Genomic DNA, 24,299 nt, shown 5'->3' with positions numbered 1-24,299 from the left:
TGTTGCTTTAACAATCAAAATAAAAGGCTTGGGTGACGGTCCATTTCCTGTATTAAAATACTATGCCCTTGGTACCTTGTCAGCTCCACATTTTGTTCCGTCTCTGACCATTCCTTGACCAATACTATCTGTTGACTTTAACGTTGCAGCACTGTGGAAAGTAAGGACATGAGAACATTACAATGGATCAAGATCATTATTTTCACACTCTTCACAGTTTATCATCAGGCAGAAGAAAACAATTAGTTTTTGTCGCACAACGAAAGATCTTGAATTGAACCATGCGAGAACCATACGAGAACCATACGAGATCAACTGTTGTTTTCTCTCCTAGAGTCTCTCCTCGTTTAATCTGAACTTTAAGGCTATCTCACATACGCTTAAAGTATGTTATCCGTTAGTTGAGGTAGAAAATGACAAGCAAACAGAATTCCACACCTGCATTGCTTTCCGTTATCCAAAGCGATCTTGGAGTATGTCCATCCATAGTCTACAACGGGAGAGTTTCTGCTGTCTTCACATTGCAGCTGGCCACATAAAACGTCACTAAATATTTGAAAAGTTCATTTATCTCAGCTTGTGTTGCCGTGATATGGTTACGGTGCGTAGCTAATCCTGCCATGATAACCATCCTGGTGGTAAATCAGTCAGATTTGCAAAGCAGAACGAAATTTCGTAGAGTGTAGCAAATAACATTTCGACATTTCCGTGAGATTTCGTTTAAAGCGAAATTTCATTCATTTTCGCCCATAAGCAGTCAAGTTTGTTTTAATCATAATCTGCATTAGTTCATAGCGTGAAGTATAATACCAATGAAAATCAGTTTTTAAGTCAGATCAAAGCTCGATAGGCGTTTTCCGAGTTGCCTTTTGGATCTGTGTCAAAACGAGTCTTCGAGCGAAACCAGTCATATCAAAATGTGTCGTGTGTCCCCTACAGGATCACGTTCATGTACATCAAACACATTTGCATTTCAAAGGTTATGCACGAGAAATTGTTTTGAAATAGAGGCTCAAGGTAACTCAGAAATGGTCTATTACAACTAGTGGTTTGTATCCTGTGCGTGTATAGAACACAAAAAAAAATAGATTGCCAGGGATGGCACAAGATACCCTTTGCTGGCTGTAGATCCGTTGGTATTGTGTGTGACCAGGGACCTCAACCCTTCGTTTGTGTTATATGAGAAATAAACTTACATGGAGTAGTATGAAAATCGATCTTTGTGTTTTGAACTAATAATTTGAACAGTTTACCTGGCAGCGCAAGATGAGTTGGTGGTTGGATCGCATGTACCGTATCCTGCAGCCTCGGTGTTAAGCTTGTCATAGCATCCTTTGTCGGCGTTTTTGCCAGCTGTAATTGGTTACAACAGTTACAATATACTTATTTTGATAAACATTTTTCAAGCTACCTAAATACTCAGTGTGCAGGAAAATAGAAAGCAAACATAGAGGGATGTCTCAATCGCTCCATTTGAGGATCAGTCTTTGAATTATACGAAGGTCTAAGGTGTATAACTGGCTCTTCAAACCAACTGATAACCGAAGACAAATTTCATCCAAAGCAAAACACAGAGTTATCAAAGAATCATTTACATAGACAAGCTGCGCACTTACTAGCTCCCCATAAGTCCTTGCACTGAGTTTCGTGAATTTCGCTGCATTTTCCAAGGTAACAAACAGACTAACAAAAAAAGAGAGAGATTACATTTAAAACAGGTCGCACTTTAAGTGAGATAATAAATATTAACTCGTTCAAGTTGAATGGCGTACGTTTGAGTGGCTTTTGTCTCCGCTCTCTGTGTAGCCTGTCCACCGCTGACCATCATCACTGTAGTACAAGAAAAATCCGGTCACCCAGTCGTACCAATTTCCGCGTCCTTGTATTAAAATTTTGTTGACCGTTTTTACCTAAGATTGGAAACAACAACAACAATTGTAAGCAATTTGCCAGTTTACCACAATCTGAAGCTTTCAGACAAATAACAAGTACACTGGTAACTGTTTTTAACCCCTCGAAAGGAGCCTTAAGCGGGCGGCAAAATATTGCCTTACAGCACTTTAGAAGCTGTGACAATGATGATTTTGCACTACGAAGTAATGTTTTAATTTACTACATTCTTGGGACTCAGTCGGTGAGGAACTGTAAGGAAATACTTCCTCCTGCATGTAATGATTTTAGGGTGAAAATAAGGTCGATTTGAAAATATTTTGTATAAATTTCCATACAATCTTAGAAGGTGGCCACAAATGTGTACAAACCCAATGCAGGTGGAGTCGAACCTCTCTAATACGGACACCGAAGGGACAGAGCGAAGTGTCCGTATTGGAGAACTGTCCGTATTGGGAAGGTCACCAAGATGACGTAACTTTTAAGTCTTCACTGACAGATTAGAGTGTTAAGTAACTAAAATCAGGCCCAAAAGTGACATTTTCGACAAGTTCTAGTATTGGTATCAATTCGTGTGAATGTTTGTGTAACCGCCGACAGAAAATGGTACATACCGCAAATTATCGACACCGCGTCCCCGGAGTGTCCGCAATCGAGAAGTTAAATCAGATTTATATAAATTTGCTCCCTAGGGCCGAGATTTAGTGTCCGTTGTCCGTTTTAGAGAGGGTCCGTATTATAGAGGGCTTTTTTTAGAGGAAATGTATGAGAATGATGTCGGTACATGGGAAACTGTCGGTATAAGAGAAGTGTCCGTATGGAGAGGTTCGACTGTACAATGTACTGTATATATACTGTATCCTTCAAATATCTCCTCAATTAATTTCACAATTCCTCTTTTGATTCATTTCCCTAACTTCATGTTCTCGAATTGTGGAAGCTTGCACTTCAGCATAAATAAACCTTTTTACTTCAGTCGAATTAAAGCAAAAAAGACCAGCGCGAATAATAGCTTACCAACAGGCTACAATCGGGTTTTCAGAGCTGAAATAGACTCGTGCTTAGATTTCATGGAGATGGAGATTTATACAAATACATCCGAACCTGTTTGATATAAGCACCAAACTGGTATGGCCAAGTTTTCGTATTATAGAAGTTTTCATAATATATAGATTTAACCAAGCCTAAATGCGGAGCTCCAAAGTCATTTATTTGGATGTTGCTAATAATTAAAATTATCCAACACGTGCGGCAAATTTTGGACGATTTTGTAGTTCTGGCCCAAAATTGCACGGCATCCGCGTTGGATTACATTGTAATCCAAGTACCAAACTGGTATGGTCAAGTTTCCGTGTTATAGAAGTTTCCATATTGAAGAGGAAGTGATAGCACGAGTTCTGGTTTCTCTGGCACCACGTAAACTGTTCATCCTATAGAGTAGTCCATAACACACACAAAATAATTTGTTTACACAAAAGGCACAGAAGACTTTACTAATCTTACACACCTGACCGAGATCAACTTGAAAATACTCATTTTCACTTTTTTTTGCCGCGCACCAGTACTTTCCATTATGCAACCGTCCATATTGAGGAAGATCCGCTGGTCTCGATGAGCTGGCTGTGATTTGGTCATCCTTGATCTCACCACTCTCCATTCCAAGCGGTTCTATGCACTCTTTACATATGAGATTTACAACGAAAGAACAAAATAAGTATCGACCTTCTTGAAGTTAAAGGAGTGTTTTTACAAAAAGCAAGTGCTTTTTCAGTCACTAGTGTAACCTACTAATTAGAGAATTCAGAGTTCAAAATGAAACTTACACGCGAGCACAACAGCAATAACTGAATCAATAACTTCTTTAAAATAGTGTTCTGAAAAAAGATTTACCTTGTTTCTTGAACCATAACTCTAGCCTCTGCTCATTGCATCCTGACCACAACACCATGTATCTGCCCTTACCAGGCCAAGCTCCGTTGGTGTGTATACATTTACCAGTCTTGACATGTTTCAAAGACCGTCCTATCAAACGATCAAAACCAAAATCCACTTATAAGATGCTAACACCAACCATGTAGGGAGATAGAACAGTAGCTTTAAACAAGAGGGTTACGATGAAGGCTTTCTATAAACCTCTTTTGAGCAGCCACAACGGAGACGTTGATGAAATACTTTGTATAATACCTCCCGTGTATTTACATCCAGTCCGTTTATGCCCTACGGCTGAATCAATATAAAAATTTTTTTCTCTTTAAAAAGACCCATTGGAGTTTCACTATTTCAACTGGTCGAGGATATCCAGGAACTGTGCTACGTAATATTTATATGGTATGTGCTGAGACACTAAAGAATACACTTCTCTTATGGCTAGTGCCTTTGCGCTTTCAATTCTCCCGTAGTTCAGAAACGTATCATTAGGCCAGCCTGAGAAAAGGTTGCTGGTTTAGCCTTTGACGTGTCTTTAGTACTCCATCCAGATATCAGTGGTTGAGACGCTAACTTTGTAAAACACTTTCGGAGAAATTATCAACCTCAACATCGAGTAGAGAAGGTGCCCTGTTTTGTCCGCAGCTCTTAGACAAATGAAACCATGCTTCAATGCTCAGTTCTTTTTAAGATATTCGTCCGCAGAGAATAATATTAGTTGTTATTAAACAAGTAAAACATGTCCAGGACGAAGACAACTACTATGACTCCTTGCAAGCACGTCTCATATAGGCCAATGGTTATTTTCAAATGTTACTTACCTGATGTACGCTCAAACTTGGAGTTTTCGATTGTGCATGTGCTGCTCACAACAATTTTTGCACCGTTGTGAGTTGCGCCATTTTCAGGACAGACCATGTTTCCGCTGCAGTCGTGACGTAACACTCCGTCAGAGCCCAACGTGAATTGAAGATGATTTTCTCTGCACAAACCACCTACGTATATTAGACGTTCGTTATCTCCTGGTGAACAAGTCTTGCTTGAAGGTGTGAGACACAGATCGAGGCCATAAGACATCAGTGGTGTTGGCGCAGTTGGGTTTACTGTTGAAATCATATCAATCGATCACATTTTACTTTACTTGTTGAGAAAATCCACCTGCTGATTGGCGTCACTTAGTGCGTAAATGTCAGTCAGTACATTGAGGTCAGTACATTGAGGTCTCATTGCTCAACAACAATAGTAAGACAATGAATCCAACATTTTTATCAAGAAGTAAACCCTTTTTATCTTCGAATTCAAAACAGCATTGATAAGCTAGTAACATAAAGTCATTGTGGTTTGTGGCACGACCAAAAAGAACAATTCGTCTTATTTCCTCCCCGTTTTCCCACAAAAAAATTAGAAAAAACCGCACACGTTACGATTGCCCGCAACAGTTTCCGGAATTATTCACGACTTCATCATAAAAGAATCAATACAGGACTTCTGATTGCGAATATAGTTACGGTATTTGTTTTACGCGTTTTCAGTTGCCAGACATTTCTTTCCTGAGAAACGATGCGAGGATAATAATTTACCTCAGTCCGTGAATGTGATAAGTAGACGAGGTATACGTTTCAAATCTATTCTCCTCCGTTCGGTGAGTAATAGATATTTATTCAGCATCATTTAGAAGTATAAAGCATCAACAACACAGAATTATCAGCGCCTTTGCTTCACAAAAGAGTCACCTTAATTAGACTTGGACCCTGACAGAGCGGCTCCCTTTGCAAACATTCAAGCTCTCAACGGGTTCCCTGCAACACTGAACTTTCCATAAAGCGCACTGGATTTCAGTGCAAACATTTTAATAAGGCGTGTGCTTTTAACTTGTATTTTTTTTAATTAACCACATCCTGAAGATTGAAATATCCCAACCCAAGTTTACCAGTTTCAATATTTTCACGTGCCACCATTGCAAGCGTTGCTATGGTCCCTGTTGTATTCTTAATATCCCTCTGCTGAAACAGATACCAAGCAGGATAAGCCGTGTGTCATAATTTATTACCTTCACCCGATGAGCAGCCAAGAAATTCCGTTCGAAGACACGGCCATCCATACCAGTGTTGAGGACTGATACGAAGATAACGAGCACTGATTCTAGGGTTCAGTTCCCGAGTGTTCACACTGTAGTAGTTTGTATTGCCTAGTATGACCTTTAAGGAAAAATAACAACATTACGTGGCAGTCTCTGTGGATCGGAAAACAGTTCTCCCTCAAACTTTGCCCAGTAAACCGTGTTAAGTTATAGGTAAATGCCACGACTTTAGTTTTGAGAAATACGTCAAAATAACTTTTCTGAGTTTACAACAATCAAAGCTACAAATGGTCTAATTTTGAGCATAGCCAAGATGAAAAATTGCCGAAATTGACAAGCTCACTGCCCAAGACCCACCGGGTGCAACAAGAATTTTTATTATTCCTAGCTAGAGGGTTCCTTCAAAGGTTAGAAACGCATCTTACTTTCGATATGTTTTGATTTAGAAGTTATTGGAAAATTTTTTTTTAGCATCCGATACTTCACATTCTGAAAACCCGCGAAAGTACCCTGTCTTCGTTGGCGTTCATTTCTCAAGTCCAGATTTTAGCTATTGCCCGAGTATTTGAAATCCAACCCTCCCAACCAACATATTTCTTGTCCTTCCAGATTCTGGGAGGTCACATGAACATCCACAACCAGGATCTCTCCCTTTCTCTCTTTCTAATCAACAACCAGAGAAGCCAGGGAGAGAGACCCTTAGATCGACGTTGATTTTTTCTCAGTTTAAAATACATACGTTTTTCTACCATAACACACCCTTCAAAACCCCCGAGACATATTTACCCTTCTCAAATCAAGATTAAGGAGGAAATTCTATACCAGATGTCAGAATTGTTAGTTAAATTTTCCGTATATTTAAATCTAGACTACATTTCAAAACAAAACGTGTAATTAACGCTACAACAGTAGATAAAGTTCGATTTTTGGAAGACTTGTAGTCGTTAAAAAAACATCTTTATAAAATTAATAATCTCATTAGTGCTTAAATTTAAGCTTTTAGCTCAACACTAAGCTTTGAAATGTGGTTGCCATAGAGAAGTTAAACTGCGTAACTAAACACTCGATAAACCAAAACGCTACTTCATAATCTTTAGGAAAATTTACAAAGTTTTATCACTATATCTTCAATGCATGCTGTTAGGAAAGTTTGAAATCACGACGAAAGCAATCTAAGCGTCATCTCAAGTTAACGGTTAATTCGCCATTATTACGTCAAAGGCAGCTTTGAATGGGCCCTTTTTTTCACAAAAAACCGTTGAAGTACCTGCCCGTTAAACGTACCGTTTCCGTCTGATTGCATGGATATCCATCTAGGATATAAGTATCCTCTGGACACTGAGATTTGAGAAGAAACACAAAAATTATCAGCAAAACTAAACAGGCAGCTTATCTCCAGCATGAAGGAAGAATATCTGCCAAATCTGTTAAAAAAAACTTGTGTCATCCCGGTCTCTTCTTTTTCTTTTTTTGCCCACCTCTCCTCTTCGCACTTTTTCTTGAGGAAGATGTAACGTAATATTACAAAATATTTTAATTCTTGTAAAGACTTTTCTTTTCGGTTCCCACTTCTTTGGGACTTAATTCCAGCCCTTTTTTCCCTACCACCCGTACAGTCCTCACGCGCTCTACTCCCAGGTTCGCTCCAACCTGCACCATTCATAAACTAATGTCTTGGTATTGCTATAAACAACTAGTACACAGAGTAACATGTGAAAATAAGTAGGTCTGATAGCACAGTTATCTAACTCTTACTATCCCTAGCTACGTACGTCACTTGAATCACCAGGGCAATATTCTGGCACGTCACAATCTGTTTTCACTTCGCGGCATAAGGATCCTTGTTTCTTAAACTGAAAAACAATTGTCATGGAGCCTGTCACTCTGTGAAACATTATAGTATCAATAACAGGCTGACAAACATCATTCCAATTAAGGAATGAAATTTGGTTTAAAAACTTTTAACCTCAAGTTGGCTCAGCAGACATCTGATGACAGAGATGAGCCAGGTTATGTGAAAATAATTTACACAATGGTTTAGACCCATCTCAGACCCAATCCAACGAAAGCTATATGGAACAGTGCCGGTTATTATGCTTTGCCCAGGCCAGTGCCTTTAGCCTGTTCAAGGAACACGTGACTTTAGACTGCAAGTAAACAATTTGAGTTTAAAAGGAAGTTCTTCAAGTTCGCTCAAAATCTTGGGGAAATGGTGCCGAAAAATGCATTGAAAGGACAACAAGATGCCAGCCCTCACTATTATCCTTGTAAATACAACGGCTACTGACAATCAAACTGGATCATTAATCCACCTCACCTGAGCCCGTTATCCACATTAATCAGCGGAGTGGGGTTATCGCGACAATGCGGACTAAAATAGCCGTAAAAACATCGCGCTTTGTTCAAAAAACAAAAATTGATTGCGTAGGAGCTCTTTACGGGATGTGCAGAGTTTAGCAAAACAACGAAGGCTATGGGAAATTCAAGCCTGGTTTCCACAACAACAAAAGCACAACCACAAGCATAAGCATAACGGTAGTGAGGACACCAGCAACACAAGCATATCACGTAGGCATGCGCGGTGTGGATAATTTCCTTATTTTTTGTTCTGTACCTCCTCGACAGAGTAAAACAAGATGGTGGACTTTTGATTACGCTCATGCTTATGCTAACAGAAGCGAGTTCTCACTTGACATAAGCAGAAGAACAAGCAGAAAAAACGTTGCTCCGCGTATGTTTGTGCTTATACTTGTGTTGTAGGCGTCCTCAGTAAGGTTATGTTTGTGCTTGTGCTTGTGCTTGTACTTATGTTTATGCTATTTTTTTCTCGGTGTTTTTGATTTTGTAAATTATCTTACCAGGCAATTCTTGCAGCATGCGTGGTGTAGGTCACTGCATTGTGATTCAGTCTTGAGAACACATTGATGGGGTTCACAACAGGGATCTTTAGCCATGCACATCTGAGGAGAACAAAATAAACTTTCTGGTAACTCTCTCTCTCCTTGATAAATCTAAGGCGAAAGAGTTACCGAGTTTGATCAATATTGCTTGAATAATACTTGTCTTGCATAAATATCCTTCCAGAAGTTAAATTATTTAGTGCTGAATGGGAGAGGAAGCTAAAATGGCGGGGCTATAATAGTTTATATACATTATTTTTGTCTGGTTAGCTTCATTTGTATGGACATTTCCAGTTATATTACTACTGCTCGAGCAATTTCTTGCACAGGTGCTTCGCCTGCATGAGGTAGCAAGATGTCCGAAAACACGATAGTACCGTTATTTGGTGCAGATAGGGCTATTCTCGCGTCATTTTTGTTGAGCGCGGCGCGCGTTCCTTTGTGACACCCATGCAAGAAGAACTTTGCTCGTATTGCCGGGACTTTTACTTTAAATAAACAAACCTCGGGAGTACCGCAGTCGCATTCCTCTTCCTCTTCACGTATTCCGTTTCCACAAATACTTCTAATAGGCTATAATAAAAAGCAGTGATTTTCTTATTCAGTGTAAAATTGAAAACGCAAACTTTTGCAAAGAAATAAAAAGCTTTTTGTACTAGGATTAAAGCTTTCACTGTGCAAGGTACCGTAAAAACACTGCCAATTGTGAGATTCCGAGGTTCAATTGCGCGTTTTTATAAACATTTAGAGTTTTACCCAAATGTGTTAATTGCATTTGGTTGGGTAACTAAAGCGAGATGGCTTTGTTTCCAATACAATTATTTTAGTATTCTTGTTTGTGGCCCATTTTTCGTTGGCGCCATATGTGTATGACATTAAAATGATCTGATACGATATTCTAGAGGCCCTATACTCTCCTATAGATATACTCAAGTACAGCATCAAGATAAAAGAATATAAAAGCAGAAACCGATCCATCATAAATTTTTTTAAGGTGTACTATACGTAAAAAATAAATACCGTAAACCCTCGAATTAGCGCCCAGGGTGCTTATTTCAAATTTAGGAGAACACGGGGGGCGCTTATTCGAAGGGGGCGCTTATTTAATTTTTCCCAAATCGTGGCCTGATATGATCATTCTTTTAATACATCATCTGGACGTAAACATCAACATAAGCTGTTTATCGACATAAAACGCTGATCCTAAAGTTTAAATCGCGGCACTATTAAAAATTCACTTGGTCACAAACTGAAACAATGTACAAATGTAATACTACACGATGAGAACTATAAACCCTTTGCTATCTCATTACTCGTCCACAAAATAGGGGGAGGGGAGGGGGGCGCTTGTTTTAAATTTTGGCTGATAGGAGGGGCGCTTATTCGAGGCGGGACGCTAATTCGAGGATTTACAGTAATCCTTCATTGCACCGGTCTATGCTTTTATATTCTTCATTTTCTTTGATAAGCAACTTCGATCACTATTGATTGATCCAACGTATACCAAAATAATCCTCGTCCGCAGTTGCATGATTGAACATTTTATTTATGGATCAATATATAGGCCGCTTGATAAGATTTCTTGGTAGAATTCTACTGGTATACTAAGGCAAATGTTGTAATCTGATTGGCTGAGCTACTCGTACACTATCTACAGACATTAGAGTGCAGAGGCTGGAGCTCGGCAACGTTTTCTGGTTTGTCTAATGTTTCGAGGACGATTTAGAAATATTACGGGATAATTTTATTCTCAAGAACACTAAAGGAAGGAAACTGACCGTTGCGCGACTTTAAAACCTCAAAATTTCTCAATAAACCGATGAGCTCGTGCGCCCAACTGTAATTTCTAATTCAATCTGCGAGATTTTGTTAAAGCATGAAGTTTAACACTACGCTCAGAAATGACTGGAAATCATTGTTTTTTCGCACTCGATTTCCCAATGGGGTAATAGTTGATTCAGTCTCCTGCCTCATCAACTATTACCCCATAGAAATTGAGAGCTCATAATCTAATTGTTCAACAGAATTTTAAAGTAGAAAAGGTTAAACGTTTGCTATTAGCAAAATTCTTAAAGTTCTGGGGTTTTTTTAATATATGAACAAGAAACTTTTGAGGCGATAGCTTATGTACACGCAATACACTTAGCATTTTGAGAAGATTACTAACTAAAGATACCTTAGTCGGTACGTTGTACAAACACCAATCATTGAGCCTTTTTAGTGAGTCCATACTACAATTAGAAAATCCTGGAACTCTAGTCCTGTGAACAAATTACAATGTTAACTATTATATCGAAGCAATTTTTGTACTATGCAATTCTTACAACACATAACTGAGATCGCAATCATTGTACTAAAATGAATAATTCCGTTATTACTTTCTACCAGCTTTGGCTCTCATCGTTAACATATCTATAATAAGAATTTAAAGTAGACTGTTGCGCTTCAAACTCTATAAATTTTGATATTTGACTTTAATTAGAATAGAAAGAGTCTTCATGTACCCAGTATTTCCATGTTGATTTTTTTTTTCTTGTTCTTACTTACTTGTGTCCACCCATAATGCATCCCCTTGGAGTTAGGCACTTACAGGATCCTAAAATTACCAAATAGATGAATATCAATAACACTTCTAATTAGAGAACAACATTATGGCAAGCCAGTATAAGATCCATATAACCGCTAATAATACTGCATGTTGCCACGAGACAGAAAGCATATGAACATATATGAATTATATTTCTTTACGTCTTAATATTTCTTAATATTTTACTATTTTCATTCCTTTACCATATAAAATGTGTGCACACGCCCTCTAAATTGCAAATCAAGAATTGAATTAAATTGAGAGAAGAGGCATGGGGTTAATCCAAGTGTTTTCCCGTGGCGCATATAGAGTCGCACTTCAGTGTTTTCCCTGTAGCAACTCGGGACAGGCTTCTGGTGCTTCTATATTGCCCAACTTTCCAGCCTGTGGACATTTAAGCTTTGTTATTGTCTAGTTTCACCTGAGTCATGGCTAAATCCAAAGTTGTGACCCATTTCATGAGCAACGACAACGTAAGGACCAATGATACTTCCAAAGTTCCACTACAAAAGACAGCAGTTAAAAATAAGCACATGAATTTCAGTCAAAGTTTCGGAAATTTTGTTATTAAGGGACAACATTAATTACACACTCTATTTCTTTAAAGAACAAAAAATTCAGGCCTATGATGTTTCATATTTGGTTTCAAAAAGTTGGTATTCAACAGCGGCGTTGCTTGAGTGCCTTTAGTAGCTTGATGATTTGCATTGTTGTTACAGAACTGCACTTAGTGATTGGCCCACAAAAATCTCGCGTCGCTTTCCAACCATCAGAGGTGATAAAAAAATCAATCATTACGACTCTGTCTTCTTTTCAGTAAGGATCAACTAATAATAGATTTCACCGTTTCTTTACAATTGATGACATTCTTGACTTACCTGGTTTACACCAGATGAGACAGAACCACACATCCCAAATACATAAGCCATTCCTGCACAATCTGACCAACCCCATGCACTGAAACGAAAATAACATTGCAAAAACGTTAATTAATCATTTAAACAGCTTGATACATGATTAAAGTCTTTTTTCTCGCTTATACTGCGATTGAAAGTTCTTTCATATCCGGCCACATTTGCTGTTCGATTCAGTACCAATAAATAGTTAGTAATTATGTCTACAAATTTTTGTAAGATGGCCCGTGACCATGATGTTATATCAAGATTTGAAGAAAATAAAGCAATGGCTCAAGAAGAATTTAAGGAAGAACCAGATATCAATTTTCGCACAATTCTGCTGGTCTTGATTTTGATTCTGCAAAAGTACAACGAAGAATAAAAAATTTTCGAAAAACAGTCATTTCTTACCTTAGTAACTGCGCATTGTCGTGAGGAATCTTTTCCTTCAATTTTTGTCGATATTTGTTAAACAATGACAGGTCAGGTCCACCCTTAGATTCGCGCTCATAAGGATCACCATTTGTCCAGATTTCCAGTGCTGTCGTAACTATTCTGATATTTATTCGTTGATAAATCTTCACCGAGAAGAAATAAAAAGAAATTATAGGTATTTGACATCCTTAAGAGAGATAAACTGATTATTTCTGAGCTTAGTTTAAATGTGATTATCATTCATTGTTAGCATAGGCGATGCCCGACATTAGTTTTGCTGGACAACGGGCAATTTGATGGACTAAAAGGAAAAATGCTATGTATTACTTTAATAGGACTCTTGAAATATGAATCGTATTGCCTAAATTGGCCAGAATTTGACACCCAGTCCAATGCATGACCAGTGCATACTTGCCCAATAGACCAATTTCGATATATTAAAATTCAGCCTAACACAATAGACCTCAGCACGAGGCTCTGGGAAATAAACCCCACAAAGTCTGTAGTTATTCCCCAGAGCCTCGCACTGAGGTCTATTGTTTTAGGCTGAATTTTAATACATCGAAATTGGTCTATTGCAATGACACGTTTTATCATCGGCTTTTCAGTTTACTGTTACGATATGCATATGGACCCTTCCCATTCAGCACAAACGTTCTGCAACAAAATGAATATCTATCGCCAGCGCTAATCAAGAATTATAACTGGATGAATTTACTATCCTCTAAACTGAGCATCATTGCAGACAATGCACTTTTTTACATTCCATCATTATCAATTCTGGATTACTTTTAACAGATAAACCAAGATGGCGGATGTTGTGACGTCTTAATCAACAACAAATTTGTCATCTTATAGAACATAAAGGTAATGTGTTTATACCAATCGCAAAGTCATTTTAATGTGTCTTAGTAAAGCAAAAGCCCAAGGGGATTTCCAAGCATTGAACATTTTGGACATTTTTAGCCTGGATATCAGCTACATTAGCCCCGATCTACTCGAAAAGACCTTTACAACATGATGGCATGCCATTCATACCATCGACATTTTTGCTCGGGCATGTGCAGAAGTCAATTTTTTATTTTTTTATTTATTTTTTTTTTTTTTCGCCTTTCCTTTTTCTCCTTTTCTTATCTTTTTTTTTCGCAGTCGTTGACCTACTACTGGGCTTGCTTCCAGTTTAAGAATTCCCGCGAAAGCATCATCGAGACAGAAATTTCTTACCCCTGAGTAATGTAGCCAAGCGTAGTAGAGGGAAATTTTGCCCCGACTTTTTCGCTCAAATTTTTAAGTATTTTTGTGCATATTTCACACTCAATTGACCCAATCACTCCGATCTGGGAATCGTAAGAGAGATCTTTTCCTCCTGCATAACTGGAGTATAAGTGATGCCAATTTTGGCCAAAGTTCATGACGTTAGAGGTGGAACAAAGGCCAGCGCCTGTCACGGGCGGTTACGGGCGGCACTGGCGTCAATAGATTAAATAACAAAGTAAATATCGACGCTATAGTAATTGGTATTTCTGACATTACTTACCGCATCAACAGCATTCGCTAACGCCATAACTCGGTCTTTAATGACGTTGGTGTCATTGTTGTATGCCTTGTACTGCGTGGCAAATGAAAGTAAAATAGTAAATATTTTTCAGGCGATTTTAAAGTTTATTGTAGAATAATTAATTTACTCAAGTATCCTTAGTACTAACCAGTTTAGAAGTCAAAATAAGCATGAGAATATTGCGCCAAAATACTCGTCAACTATAAAACTCGCGCTGCGGCGTCGTCGCTTTAGTAGAAAATCGTTATACTCGAGCAGTATTCAGATGTAACATCAAGATAGTGTAAAATGTAATCCAACTTTAATTTGGTTCAACACACTTCTTTAGGAAATAGAGACAGGATGGAACGAGGAAAGTTATAATGACTAATGTTTTGCCAGTAAAGGTTATTTTCAAAAAATTCCCCAAAAAGATATTCGAGGTTTAAGAGCATCGCCACCGGTTAGTATTTAAAGAAAACTACAACTGGAAATATCTATTCTCTTATCGGTAGAATTCCAATATACTCGACATTTATGCCATATTGGTTAGTACAGGACAAATTAAATAACAATTATCGATTACTAATTATTAATTATTAATTTAATTATCAGAAAGTATTAATTATAAGAGGTAAATTTAAGTAAGTTCCCCATTACTTAGCGTTCGAAAATCCACAAAAAACAAAAGGAGAAAGTGGAGGCGGATGGGTCACACCCTGAGGAAACCGGCTAGCAACATTACCCGACAGGCATTACGATGGAACCCTCAGGGAGAGAGGAAGAGGGGTCGCCCAAGGAACGCCTGGAGAAAGGGAGTGGAGTGTGAAATAAGGAAGTGGGATCACACCTGGTACACACTAGGAAGGCTTGCCCAGGACAAAAACCGATGGAGATCGGAAGTGGCCAATGCCCTATGCTCCAGCCGGAGCTAAGGGACAAATCGTCATCATTAATTATAAGAGATTAATCTAAGTAAGTTTCACACCACTTGCCATTCTAAAATCCACTACAAACAAAAGCTCGTTATAGCGAGTCTCATCTGTTGTCAGGTATGGTTTGTAGAATGAATCCATATTTGATATGCTGCGCCGCATCTGAAAGAAAACAATCGTAAATTAGAAGCAATAATTGGTCATCACACCGTTATATCTGATGATAGTTTTATCCACCTAGCAAATACTGTGGAGAATACAAAAAATATTATATAATTAAACGATAATTATACAGTTTGCCGAGCTTCTCTAATCTTTTTGCCTAAGAGCACTCAATCACCAATGCAATATCATACTATATATGGGACTTTTACTTGTAATAAGTAATAGGAAGTGTTAAACTTTTACGTACTATAAAAGTTAGGAAAATGTGGCGATAAATCACGAAACATTTTGGAAACAAAAACAGCTTCAAATTTTAGCGGGCCGTACACTAGAATACGACCCTGTAAACTGACCAATCACAGCGCTCGTAGTAATTGAGAGATATAATAAAAGATGATAGACAAGAAAATATCGCAAAAGCATCTCTCTGATCTGTGACTGATAAAATACCCTGGAAAATGTTCCGGAGTTTTCCTTGGAAGGGTGGGAATCTGCTTCTGTGTCTTTGTTTCCTGAGAAAATGAGAAGACAAAGTGGAATGAGTACTTTGTTTAGCTATAAAGGATTGCGAAAAAACTTTTCTTATAAACATGTAGGAAATTTTTAAAAACGGTTAAAAAATACAAGACGTTCGGACGTTCAGGGACGTAATTATCAAGTTAAAAAAATTAATATTCTATAAATACAAGAAAAACAATAGTTCATTAAAAAGAGAGGTAACATAAAAATATACTACAAGTAGATTGTGTTGTTTATACAGCCCGACACCTTCAACAACGCATTGCCGAACACAAGTATTCGGCTATCGGTAAACACCTTTAAGAAGTGCACGGTGACAGAAATCTTCTTAATGAGGGCCAGTTTCGTGTTTGTGCCATGGGAAATTTGACTGCCTCGTTTACCAAATGCTATTCATCCAAGAACTGAGGCCTAGCCTTAACACTTAGAGTGACTCCATCAGTGCTAAACTCGTTTTATAGCTTGTAGCATATTTCTATGTTACCTCTCTTTTTAATGAACTATTGTTTTTCTTGTATTTATAGAATATTCATACTGTTTTTTTTTTTCACTTGGTAATGACGTCCGAGAACGTCGAAACGTCGTATGTTTTTGAACCGTTTTTAAAAATTCCTTAAATGTGTTTAAGAAAAGTTTTTTCGCGACTTTTTTAATGGCTAAAGGTTTTAAAAAGTCGCTTCTTTTTAGAGTACTTTGTTCGAGTGAGATATAAATATGCATGCGACATACGAAAGGTTTGACTAATAAGGTAAATATTTCCTGCTGAAAACTTAAGAAACCACGATATAAAATATCTAAAAGTTACCTTTTATAATAAGAAGAAAAGTGAAAAAACAAATAGGCAATTTGTCTATCCGAATTTTAATTAAAATAAATAGTACATGTATATATTATAATAACCAATCATGTGGTTCTCAGACACATAATGATAACTAATATAAATATAGAAAACTCTTTCTGCAAGAAAACGCTTGAGAAAATTTGCTGGGGTCCCCTGCCAATAAGTAAAAACACTGAAATATTCCACAGGTCGAAAATTGATCTAAGAAACAGGGCGAACGCAAAGTGTTTTTAGATTTGAATAACAAATGAAATGTCTGTCCTTAAATGGCTGAAATCAAACCAAGCGAAAAACCTCGGAAAGAGATCTTGTACTTTGCATGACGTTTCGCTTACCGCAAGTATCAAGAATGTGATTGAAGTCTTCTTCCTTGGCTTGAAAAACTCTGTGAGCACCAGAGTTCTGGAGATAAAGAACAACACTTTCATTATCATTAAAAGTGTAAACAAGAAAAGACAAATACTCGTGATTACCTACAATCAACCAATTTTGTTGCAAAATTATCAGATCATCGCTGGTAGAGGAGATTAGATATTCAAACTTACTTCGTGTCCAGTCTCAGGAGTAATGTAAAAAGTATCTTTACCATCATCTATAATCCCCCTGTTAAGAACAAAGTAATTTTTAAGGCTAAAATAATATAATAACACAATAGTCATGATAATTGTGGCCTTTCGCTTGCGTTACATTTGTATCACCAGCTCAGTGAAAACACTATTTTGATTTGGAATTAACGTCCACGCTGCTATGTTAGTGGACATCCAGGAGAGATTTTTAATCATTTTATTTTACCTTTTGTCTACAAGTCTGCTTCTTGATAACTTGAATCTTTTAGAATTAGTTGCAAACGATAAAGAGCGCGAGGTTCTGTTTGTTTGTTCGGTTCATTTGTTTGTTTGTTTGTTGTTTCGTTTGGCTTCGTGGTCTCGTTTTGTTTATTTGCTGCTGTTGTCGTTGTTTTGCTTCTGCTTTTGCTTTTGCTTTTGCTTTGCTTTACTCTTCCATTTTTAATTAACTATTTAGAAACAGTCACCGTTGTGTGACACAAACCAAAAACTGCCTTTCGTCCCCTGGCAAATAACAATCAGAAATCAGAAGAAAGATCTTACCTTAATCCTGAACACGTGCTAAGTACAACACTGGAATCCTTCAAGCCACGAATGTTTCCTTGATAATGACAATGGTCCGAAACACCCTGAAAGGAGGGTTCAAAACAATTGTGATAAAGGGCAGTCAAAAATCGCTATCAGTAAAATGAAACTGTTTCAAATTCCTCTTGAAATCAAATTATCACACCAGTAGAATAAGACTGAGTACTTATCAACCGAGAGTGAGCAAGGCCGAGGTTTGAAATTTTCAAGTGAAGACCGAACGTTCGAGGTTAATAAATTGTTAATTAATGTGGCTTTTTGCTTTTGTTTTTGCAGGTTTTCCAGTAATCGGCCCGTGGGCATTACGGGAGAAGAATTCCCTAGAATTTGCCAGTCAGAGCGCGCTTTATCGGCTGCAAACACAAGCCATGTAATAAAACGAGGGAAAATTTTATTGTCTTAACATAAAATTCTTCCAAAACGAATTCTACTCAACAGTGCCGGTGAAAGAAATAATAGACCATTCTTGCATCCCTCTACAGTGTTTAAAAACAATAACAGATTAAGAACGAGGCTGGGTGTACATTGTTTGTACTTTGCCCACTCTGACCTCGACTCGGCGCCACTTTTCGTTGGAATTAGGGAAAGGTATGTTATGCGTATGACGATGGTGTAACCTTGGTTAACTTTAATTTGCCTTAACCGGTTTCCAAAGATTAACGGTAAGCATTATGTCACATCTCCTTACTATACCTCTTGTATCGCTTCAGAGCCATCATTTTCAAACGTGCGAACTGCAAACGATGGGGAAAATAGCTCTCTGCAACATTAAATCAAACGATCTGTTAATATACAAATTCAATGTCCAGTCTAATACGAGTCATAATATTCATTAAATAAGCGATTTATTACTAAGTTAGTGCAGGCGTTTCACTCCAGCCTCTGTAGTGACATGAACTGACAAATAGATACTCCCTCATAATCGAATTCTGGCATTTTGTTAGACTGCCTTGTTTTAACAATTTTCCCGCTTGGCCAAACACAATGCATGAGGAGTTCATACGTGCTATAAGTCCTACCTAAGTATACTCAGTTGTATTAAATATGTGAAAACGTTATGGCCTCCGGTGCTGATTTATCGTGAGAGCACTCGAAAAAAAAAAATATTGATTATTTTTTTATTTATTTGTTTATTTTTGTTTTACTTGTTTCTTTTTATATCCAGCGTCCAGTCCTTGTCAAAAGCATCCAATCGATACGACGCGTCGTCCACGTGGTCTCCCTACAACAAAAACACCTATATTTTCTAAAACGTCCAGGAAAGGTGAATGCTACAAATACACATTTATCCGCCCCTCTTCAAATTATATAGCATAGCAATAAACATTATTGTTTGGGCTTGCTCTGTTTGCTGAGAAGGGTGTTTGACAAGGAATCAATAAACTCTCCAATTTTGGATAAACTTTGACTTTGTGGGTGACCACATGGCCGCTTTAATAATCATTTCAATTCAATGTCAATTACAAACAAATGAAGAAAGCCCTAGCTACACAGCAAAGGTGGGGGCCAAATTCCGCATCTAATATTCAAAGGTATATGTGGCTAAGACAAGGGTGGGGGAAGTGGGTAAAACAAAGGCGGAGAGGCGGTCGAGTCCAAAAGCACATGAGATGGATAGACCGCCCAGAGGGTTCGAAGAATGTTCCAATACGATGCACCCGTTATTGGAATACCCTAGCCAGCATAGCTAGTTAAGTTTAAATGTTAACCGAGGGACAGAATAAAATATTTATTGTCTGGGCAATAATTTCTGTTTTTATAAAATGTTTTCCAAGAAGGAATGGAAATCACCCACGCACCCCTGCGTCGCTTAAATAAAACCAAAGCAATAACTCTAGCCAATCACATAGGTCGCAGACAAACCAGTGAACCAATCAATACTGGAAGCAAATAAATGAAGCTGAAGTGAAATACGGGAAAGTCTGTGCCATTGAGTCACGATTGATTTCGGTTTTACTTCTGATTGGTTAGAAAGTTGCGCGCGTTTTCTAAGCCAATCGCTCAGCATAGTAATGCGAGAACGAAGCAAAAGTGAATTACTTTTGACAATCAAGTGAAAACTGCTCTAACACCTTAAAGAAAAGCACAATTTTTTCCAAAAAAATTTTTTTCATGATTCTTTCCAGTTGACCTATCTTAGTCTCTAACGAGCAAAATTTGGGTCGATGAACGATCTTATGCATTGTTGGTTAATTTTGTAATTTTTTATATCTATGTATTTATCTACTTCTTGGTAATAAATCAAAACAGTTATTAACCTTGTAAGAAGTTGAAAGATCTCTCCTGTCTCGGCTTCCATCGACACGTTCTGGGTATGTTATGTGATAATGATCTTCATAGGTCCCCTCTGTAAATAAAATATATGTCCTTGTTAGAAGGCTTGAGAAAGTAAAAGGTTTATCAGGTACCTTATATCAATACAGCTGTTTTGAGAAATATTGTCCTACAAAAGCGTGCGCAACAATGCCAAAATGCACTTTGGGTAGTGGTCGTCCAGCATGGCTAGATCAAAGTTCACGTGTCTTAAGCCCCGGCCAAGCGATCGCAACGTTTCAACGCAACATATCCCAACATTGTCGGGCGCAGCATGTTGCACGCGTTTGGCCACCCTGTTGTAACGTGTTGCGACATGTTGGGTGTTGTTGGCTCAAATTTGAAAATGGTCAAATTTTTCATGCAACAATGTTACCACCAGCCATGCACACTAGTTCCATTTTCAATACCATGCAGCAACACGTCGCAACATAGTGGCCAAACGCACACAACATGTTGCGCCCAACAATATTGCGATATGTTGCGTTTAAATTTTACGATCGTTTGGCCGGAGCTTGCAAATGCCGGGCCAACAATGTTGGCACATGTTGCGTTGAAATGCTGCGATCGTTTGGCCGGGGCTTAATATGGGAGGAAGGAGAAACCAAAAATGCACGTTCTTGACTTTTCCTTCTATGCTACTCAAAAACCAGGAACTTCAATCAAACAGTCTCTAAGTTTTCTCTTCGCCGTGTACTGTAAATAGGAATTAAGGACGTTCGCGCCCATTGTTACTGCGCATCCTTTCTGCGTGAAATTCATGTCGCACCGTCATGCCACGTCATACATCAAGCGCGCGCGCTAAAAAATAAGCAAGCAAAACTAAGCAAGTATAGGGTTTGGCTAACTTCGCCTGCAACTTACACTCTTAGATGCTCGGGACCTCCATTTCCCTTTTCGTAGATCAATACCTTTCCATATTTTATTAATTTTCACCAAAAAACAGGAAAGAGAGAGAGGTTACGTACTGGACTAAACAGGGGTTAGCTAACACCACATAGTACCTTTCGGCGTTGTCGAGTACGCTTTTACCCTTTTGTAGGCCCAACAACCTTTCTCGATTGAGCTATGTACAGCAGGTGCACTGGAAACAAAGACTTACCCGCAAACTTGAAAGAGGTCCAGCTTAAAAACAGAGCAAACGCACAAAAGATAAGCGCTCTGGCTGCTCTTTGTTTCGTCATCTCGGGTATGTTTCTCCCTTAGGAAAAAAGCATCAAAGAGAAAAAAATGTCAAGTTTCGTATTGGACTGAACTTTAGTATGGGTAATCAAATGGTGACGGGGGATATTACGAAATAATTTTACGTGGGTTTTGTCAAAATTCTTATACTTTCCCGAACCTTTGGGCGCGAGAAATTATTGCAATTTTGCAGTCTGCATTTTCATTACCTTTTGATTATAATGAGTTACAAATTACCCTTACAATCGCGGGTTTTCAACTTGTTTATTGTATCGAGAACTCTCGCGCGAAACGTTGCGATGCCAATTTTGTAATTTCACCCGTGAAATTATAAATTAACGCTGAAAGCTCGAGCCAGACGCTCTTTAGGCTCGTCACTCAATCTTCCTCCACCACGAACATCGTTCGAAAATTATACTCCGTCAATTCAACCGTACTAAAAATGTTTACAAATAAAAGTAAACGAATAATAATCGCTAGAAGAAATGTAAAAGTGAGATTTACTCTGAAAATTCGATACAACCAGGTTCATTGCAGTTCACAAAAATCATACTGTACTTTTGGCAACAGTCATTTTCTTTAGAGGAATAGTGTAATATTCCACCCTGGGTATTGCTAATAATGACATGATAATAAGTTATTAGGAATCGTTCTGGCCAGTGAAAATCCCGGCTAAGTAGAAGTGGACAGCTGAGATCAAGCCCGACTTACTGGTTAAGTGGAACGATGGGTCGCCAACTTCTTCGTCTTGACGGCCTTGAGTAGAGTGATGGGGTGGAACACGTGTCAATTCTTTTATACTGTCATTTGCATAATCCCGAGGGTATCATTGAGTTCCATAGTGACCTTTACTTTGAAAGAGGCTACTGAATAAATAGATTTGTTTGTGAATCGTGCGATTTACATTTAGATTATGCTGACTTATCCCGACACTTCCATCAACACATCCACGAAAATCAGGGATTGGAAGCAAGTACTAAGTGTTAGAATAACAACGATTAGTCAAAAAATCGTGAAAATTAGCCAAACAGTCTAAAAACAGTTTTTTGCAAAGCATAAAAGTAAACTGTACTGTTTACTTTTTATAAGACAACTAGAGGACTTTGATTTGCATGTCTCTGTTGATCGCTAGTAATTGTTGTAGCCACGAGAGTTTAATTTTTCTGTTTTTGTCGCTTTTTCTCTTTTGTTTTTTGTCTTTGTTTGTCATCTGTTAATTTTTGCGTACTTTTTCATGCAATTTTAAATGTAAATTAGTTTTTTCACGTCGTGTTATGTAATCGTCTATTGTTTATCACGTAACCTCGTGAAGTCTATTCTTTTGGTTCAAAATTCCGTTTCTTAGCGTTGTAGTTTTCTAGTTGTGTTCACTCGTTGTCAGTTCCCGAGTGCCGTACAGATCTTGTAAGTAATCTCGTATTTTCCTTTTCGTTTTTTTTATATTTTTATTTATTTATTTATTTATTTATTTATTTATTTTTGCTGCTTTTCGTATTGTCGTATTCTCGGTTTATTTAAGTTTAAGGTCGTGTTTATTAATTCTGTATTTGCTATTTCCTTTTTAAGTGAATCGTTAGAATTAAAGACGAATTCAAAAAGTACAGGAGTGTTGTTTACAATTATCATTTTCGCTTTCAGTCGTTTTATCGTTTTCAGCATTCTAGGCGACTTCTGAAATTGAAAATGTTTATGCTAATTTTACTCAGTCTGTATCTTAAAATCTTAATCTCTTAATCTCAACTTCTATGACAAAAAAGTTAACTTAATAGTCGGGAATGCACGAATAAAATAAGTTTTGACATTTTCCTCGCCATTAAGATTGTAACGTTATAAATCCTATAACACCTCTGAAGTAAATTAATTCAAAATATACCGTAGGAGCAAATCAGAAGTTTCTTGACTTACGTGGAGAATAACCCTTATTACCTTGCTATACCATCCAACATGTATGTGAGGCAATTTCTGGCAATTCTGAACTTTCTGCCCGAAATTTCCGCGTATCCACGTTGGATTATATAAAACAAAATAACTGAATGGCAATATTCAGACAGGAAGCCACATCAGCCTCAGCTGGTGTTCATGCGGGTCCTCTAGTCTGATCTAATTACAATTTGGAGCGTTGGCTTTTTCCGGGGGGAGGACAACCGGAGAACCCGGACAAAAACCCTCGGAACAAGGCGAGAACCAACAACATTGTAATGCAAATGAGAAAAGTTAACCGTGAAAAGCTATTAATTCATCTTTTTAAAAGGTTTTGAAAGAAGGTGCGAAATGCCAGCTGTCTGGGCCGCCAAGTTTGTGATATAGGCTGTATTACAACTAGGTGACATCAACCTTTGTTATTAATTTGCAGTTGAGGTAAAGTCTTTCTGTCCTCCTGCGTTGTAGTTGTAAAAAGCGGGTTACCATAGAGAGAAAAATACATCACAATGCAGTTTAATTCTATTTTTGACCTGTTCTATGTGTGTTTTCACAGCTATGTTTGTTCAAGGTTAGCTGTTGTTTTCAACTACGATGAAACAGTGAATATTAATTTCTCTCAGGAAGATATCAGGAAAAGCGGGCCACTGTTCAAGGGTTTTGTGTAAGCTCCACAAATACAATTTCTTTTATCCTGTTTTCTAAGCCAAAAAGTCAATAGCTCCTGGCGTTCAAAAATGTACTAATGAGACCGTGGAATGATAACTTTGGACATAAATCACGGCTTTGAAACAGTGACATGGTGATTTTCAATCGTTTTCGGCAACAAATGTGTTAATAGTTAAGAATGAGAGTAAATGAGACAGTCATAAAAGCCTGAGCTTTGAATTCCTGAGAATTGAAGCTCATACACAAAGCAGCAGAGATTCTTATCGCGTCGTTTTAGTCTCGTTAAATCAGTCGAGAAATTTAACCGTTGGAGGAAAAATTCCCATTTGTGGAAAAATTATACAAGGAAAAAT

The 24,299-nt window shown here is 37.9% G+C and overlaps 1 protein-coding gene across 1 annotated transcript in view; it reads right to left on the bottom strand.

The window, feature by feature from the left end:
• The window catches only part of LOC145481380 (uncharacterized), a 40,356-nt gene extending 17,914 nt beyond the window's left edge, over window positions 1–22,442 (bottom strand). The window contains exons 1-29 of the mRNA XM_081459864.1: window positions 22,069–22,442; window positions 21,278–21,376; window positions 20,121–20,209; window positions 19,008–19,084; window positions 18,556–18,622; window positions 17,821–17,906; window positions 17,257–17,314; window positions 17,047–17,113; window positions 15,802–15,863; window positions 15,247–15,348; window positions 14,252–14,323; window positions 12,691–12,857; window positions 12,262–12,340; window positions 11,805–11,886; window positions 11,344–11,392; window positions 10,973–11,057; window positions 9,301–9,369; window positions 8,755–8,856; window positions 7,669–7,749; window positions 7,181–7,234; window positions 5,867–6,014; window positions 4,638–4,919; window positions 3,781–3,912; window positions 3,398–3,567; window positions 1,773–1,910; window positions 1,617–1,683; window positions 1,254–1,353; window positions 439–546; window positions 76–151 (exon numbers count right to left, since the gene is read on the bottom strand). Of these exons, the coding sequence (XP_081315990.1) occupies window positions 76–151; window positions 439–546; window positions 1,254–1,353; window positions 1,617–1,683; window positions 1,773–1,910; window positions 3,398–3,567; window positions 3,781–3,912; window positions 4,638–4,919; window positions 5,867–6,014; window positions 7,181–7,234; window positions 7,669–7,749; window positions 8,755–8,856; window positions 9,301–9,369; window positions 10,973–11,057; window positions 11,344–11,392; window positions 11,805–11,886; window positions 12,262–12,340; window positions 12,691–12,857; window positions 14,252–14,323; window positions 15,247–15,348; window positions 15,802–15,863; window positions 17,047–17,113; window positions 17,257–17,314; window positions 17,821–17,906; window positions 18,556–18,622; window positions 19,008–19,084; window positions 20,121–20,209; window positions 21,278–21,359 (2,751 nt within the window). The 5' untranslated portion in view covers window positions 21,360–21,376; window positions 22,069–22,442. The remainder of the gene's footprint in view (window positions 1–75; window positions 152–438; window positions 547–1,253; window positions 1,354–1,616; window positions 1,684–1,772; window positions 1,911–3,397; window positions 3,568–3,780; window positions 3,913–4,637; window positions 4,920–5,866; window positions 6,015–7,180; window positions 7,235–7,668; window positions 7,750–8,754; window positions 8,857–9,300; window positions 9,370–10,972; window positions 11,058–11,343; window positions 11,393–11,804; window positions 11,887–12,261; window positions 12,341–12,690; window positions 12,858–14,251; window positions 14,324–15,246; window positions 15,349–15,801; window positions 15,864–17,046; window positions 17,114–17,256; window positions 17,315–17,820; window positions 17,907–18,555; window positions 18,623–19,007; window positions 19,085–20,120; window positions 20,210–21,277; window positions 21,377–22,068) is intronic.
• Window positions 22,443–24,299: the final 1,857 nt, after the last annotated feature.

This window comes from Orbicella franksi, chromosome 3, assembly GCF_964199315.1.
Source record: "Orbicella franksi chromosome 3, jaOrbFran1.1, whole genome shotgun sequence".
In the NCBI taxonomy this organism is placed as follows: Eukaryota; Metazoa; Cnidaria; class Anthozoa; order Scleractinia; family Merulinidae; genus Orbicella; species Orbicella franksi.
Note: the sequence above shows the minus strand (reverse complement) of the source record. Positions and strands in the feature narration are given on the sequence as shown.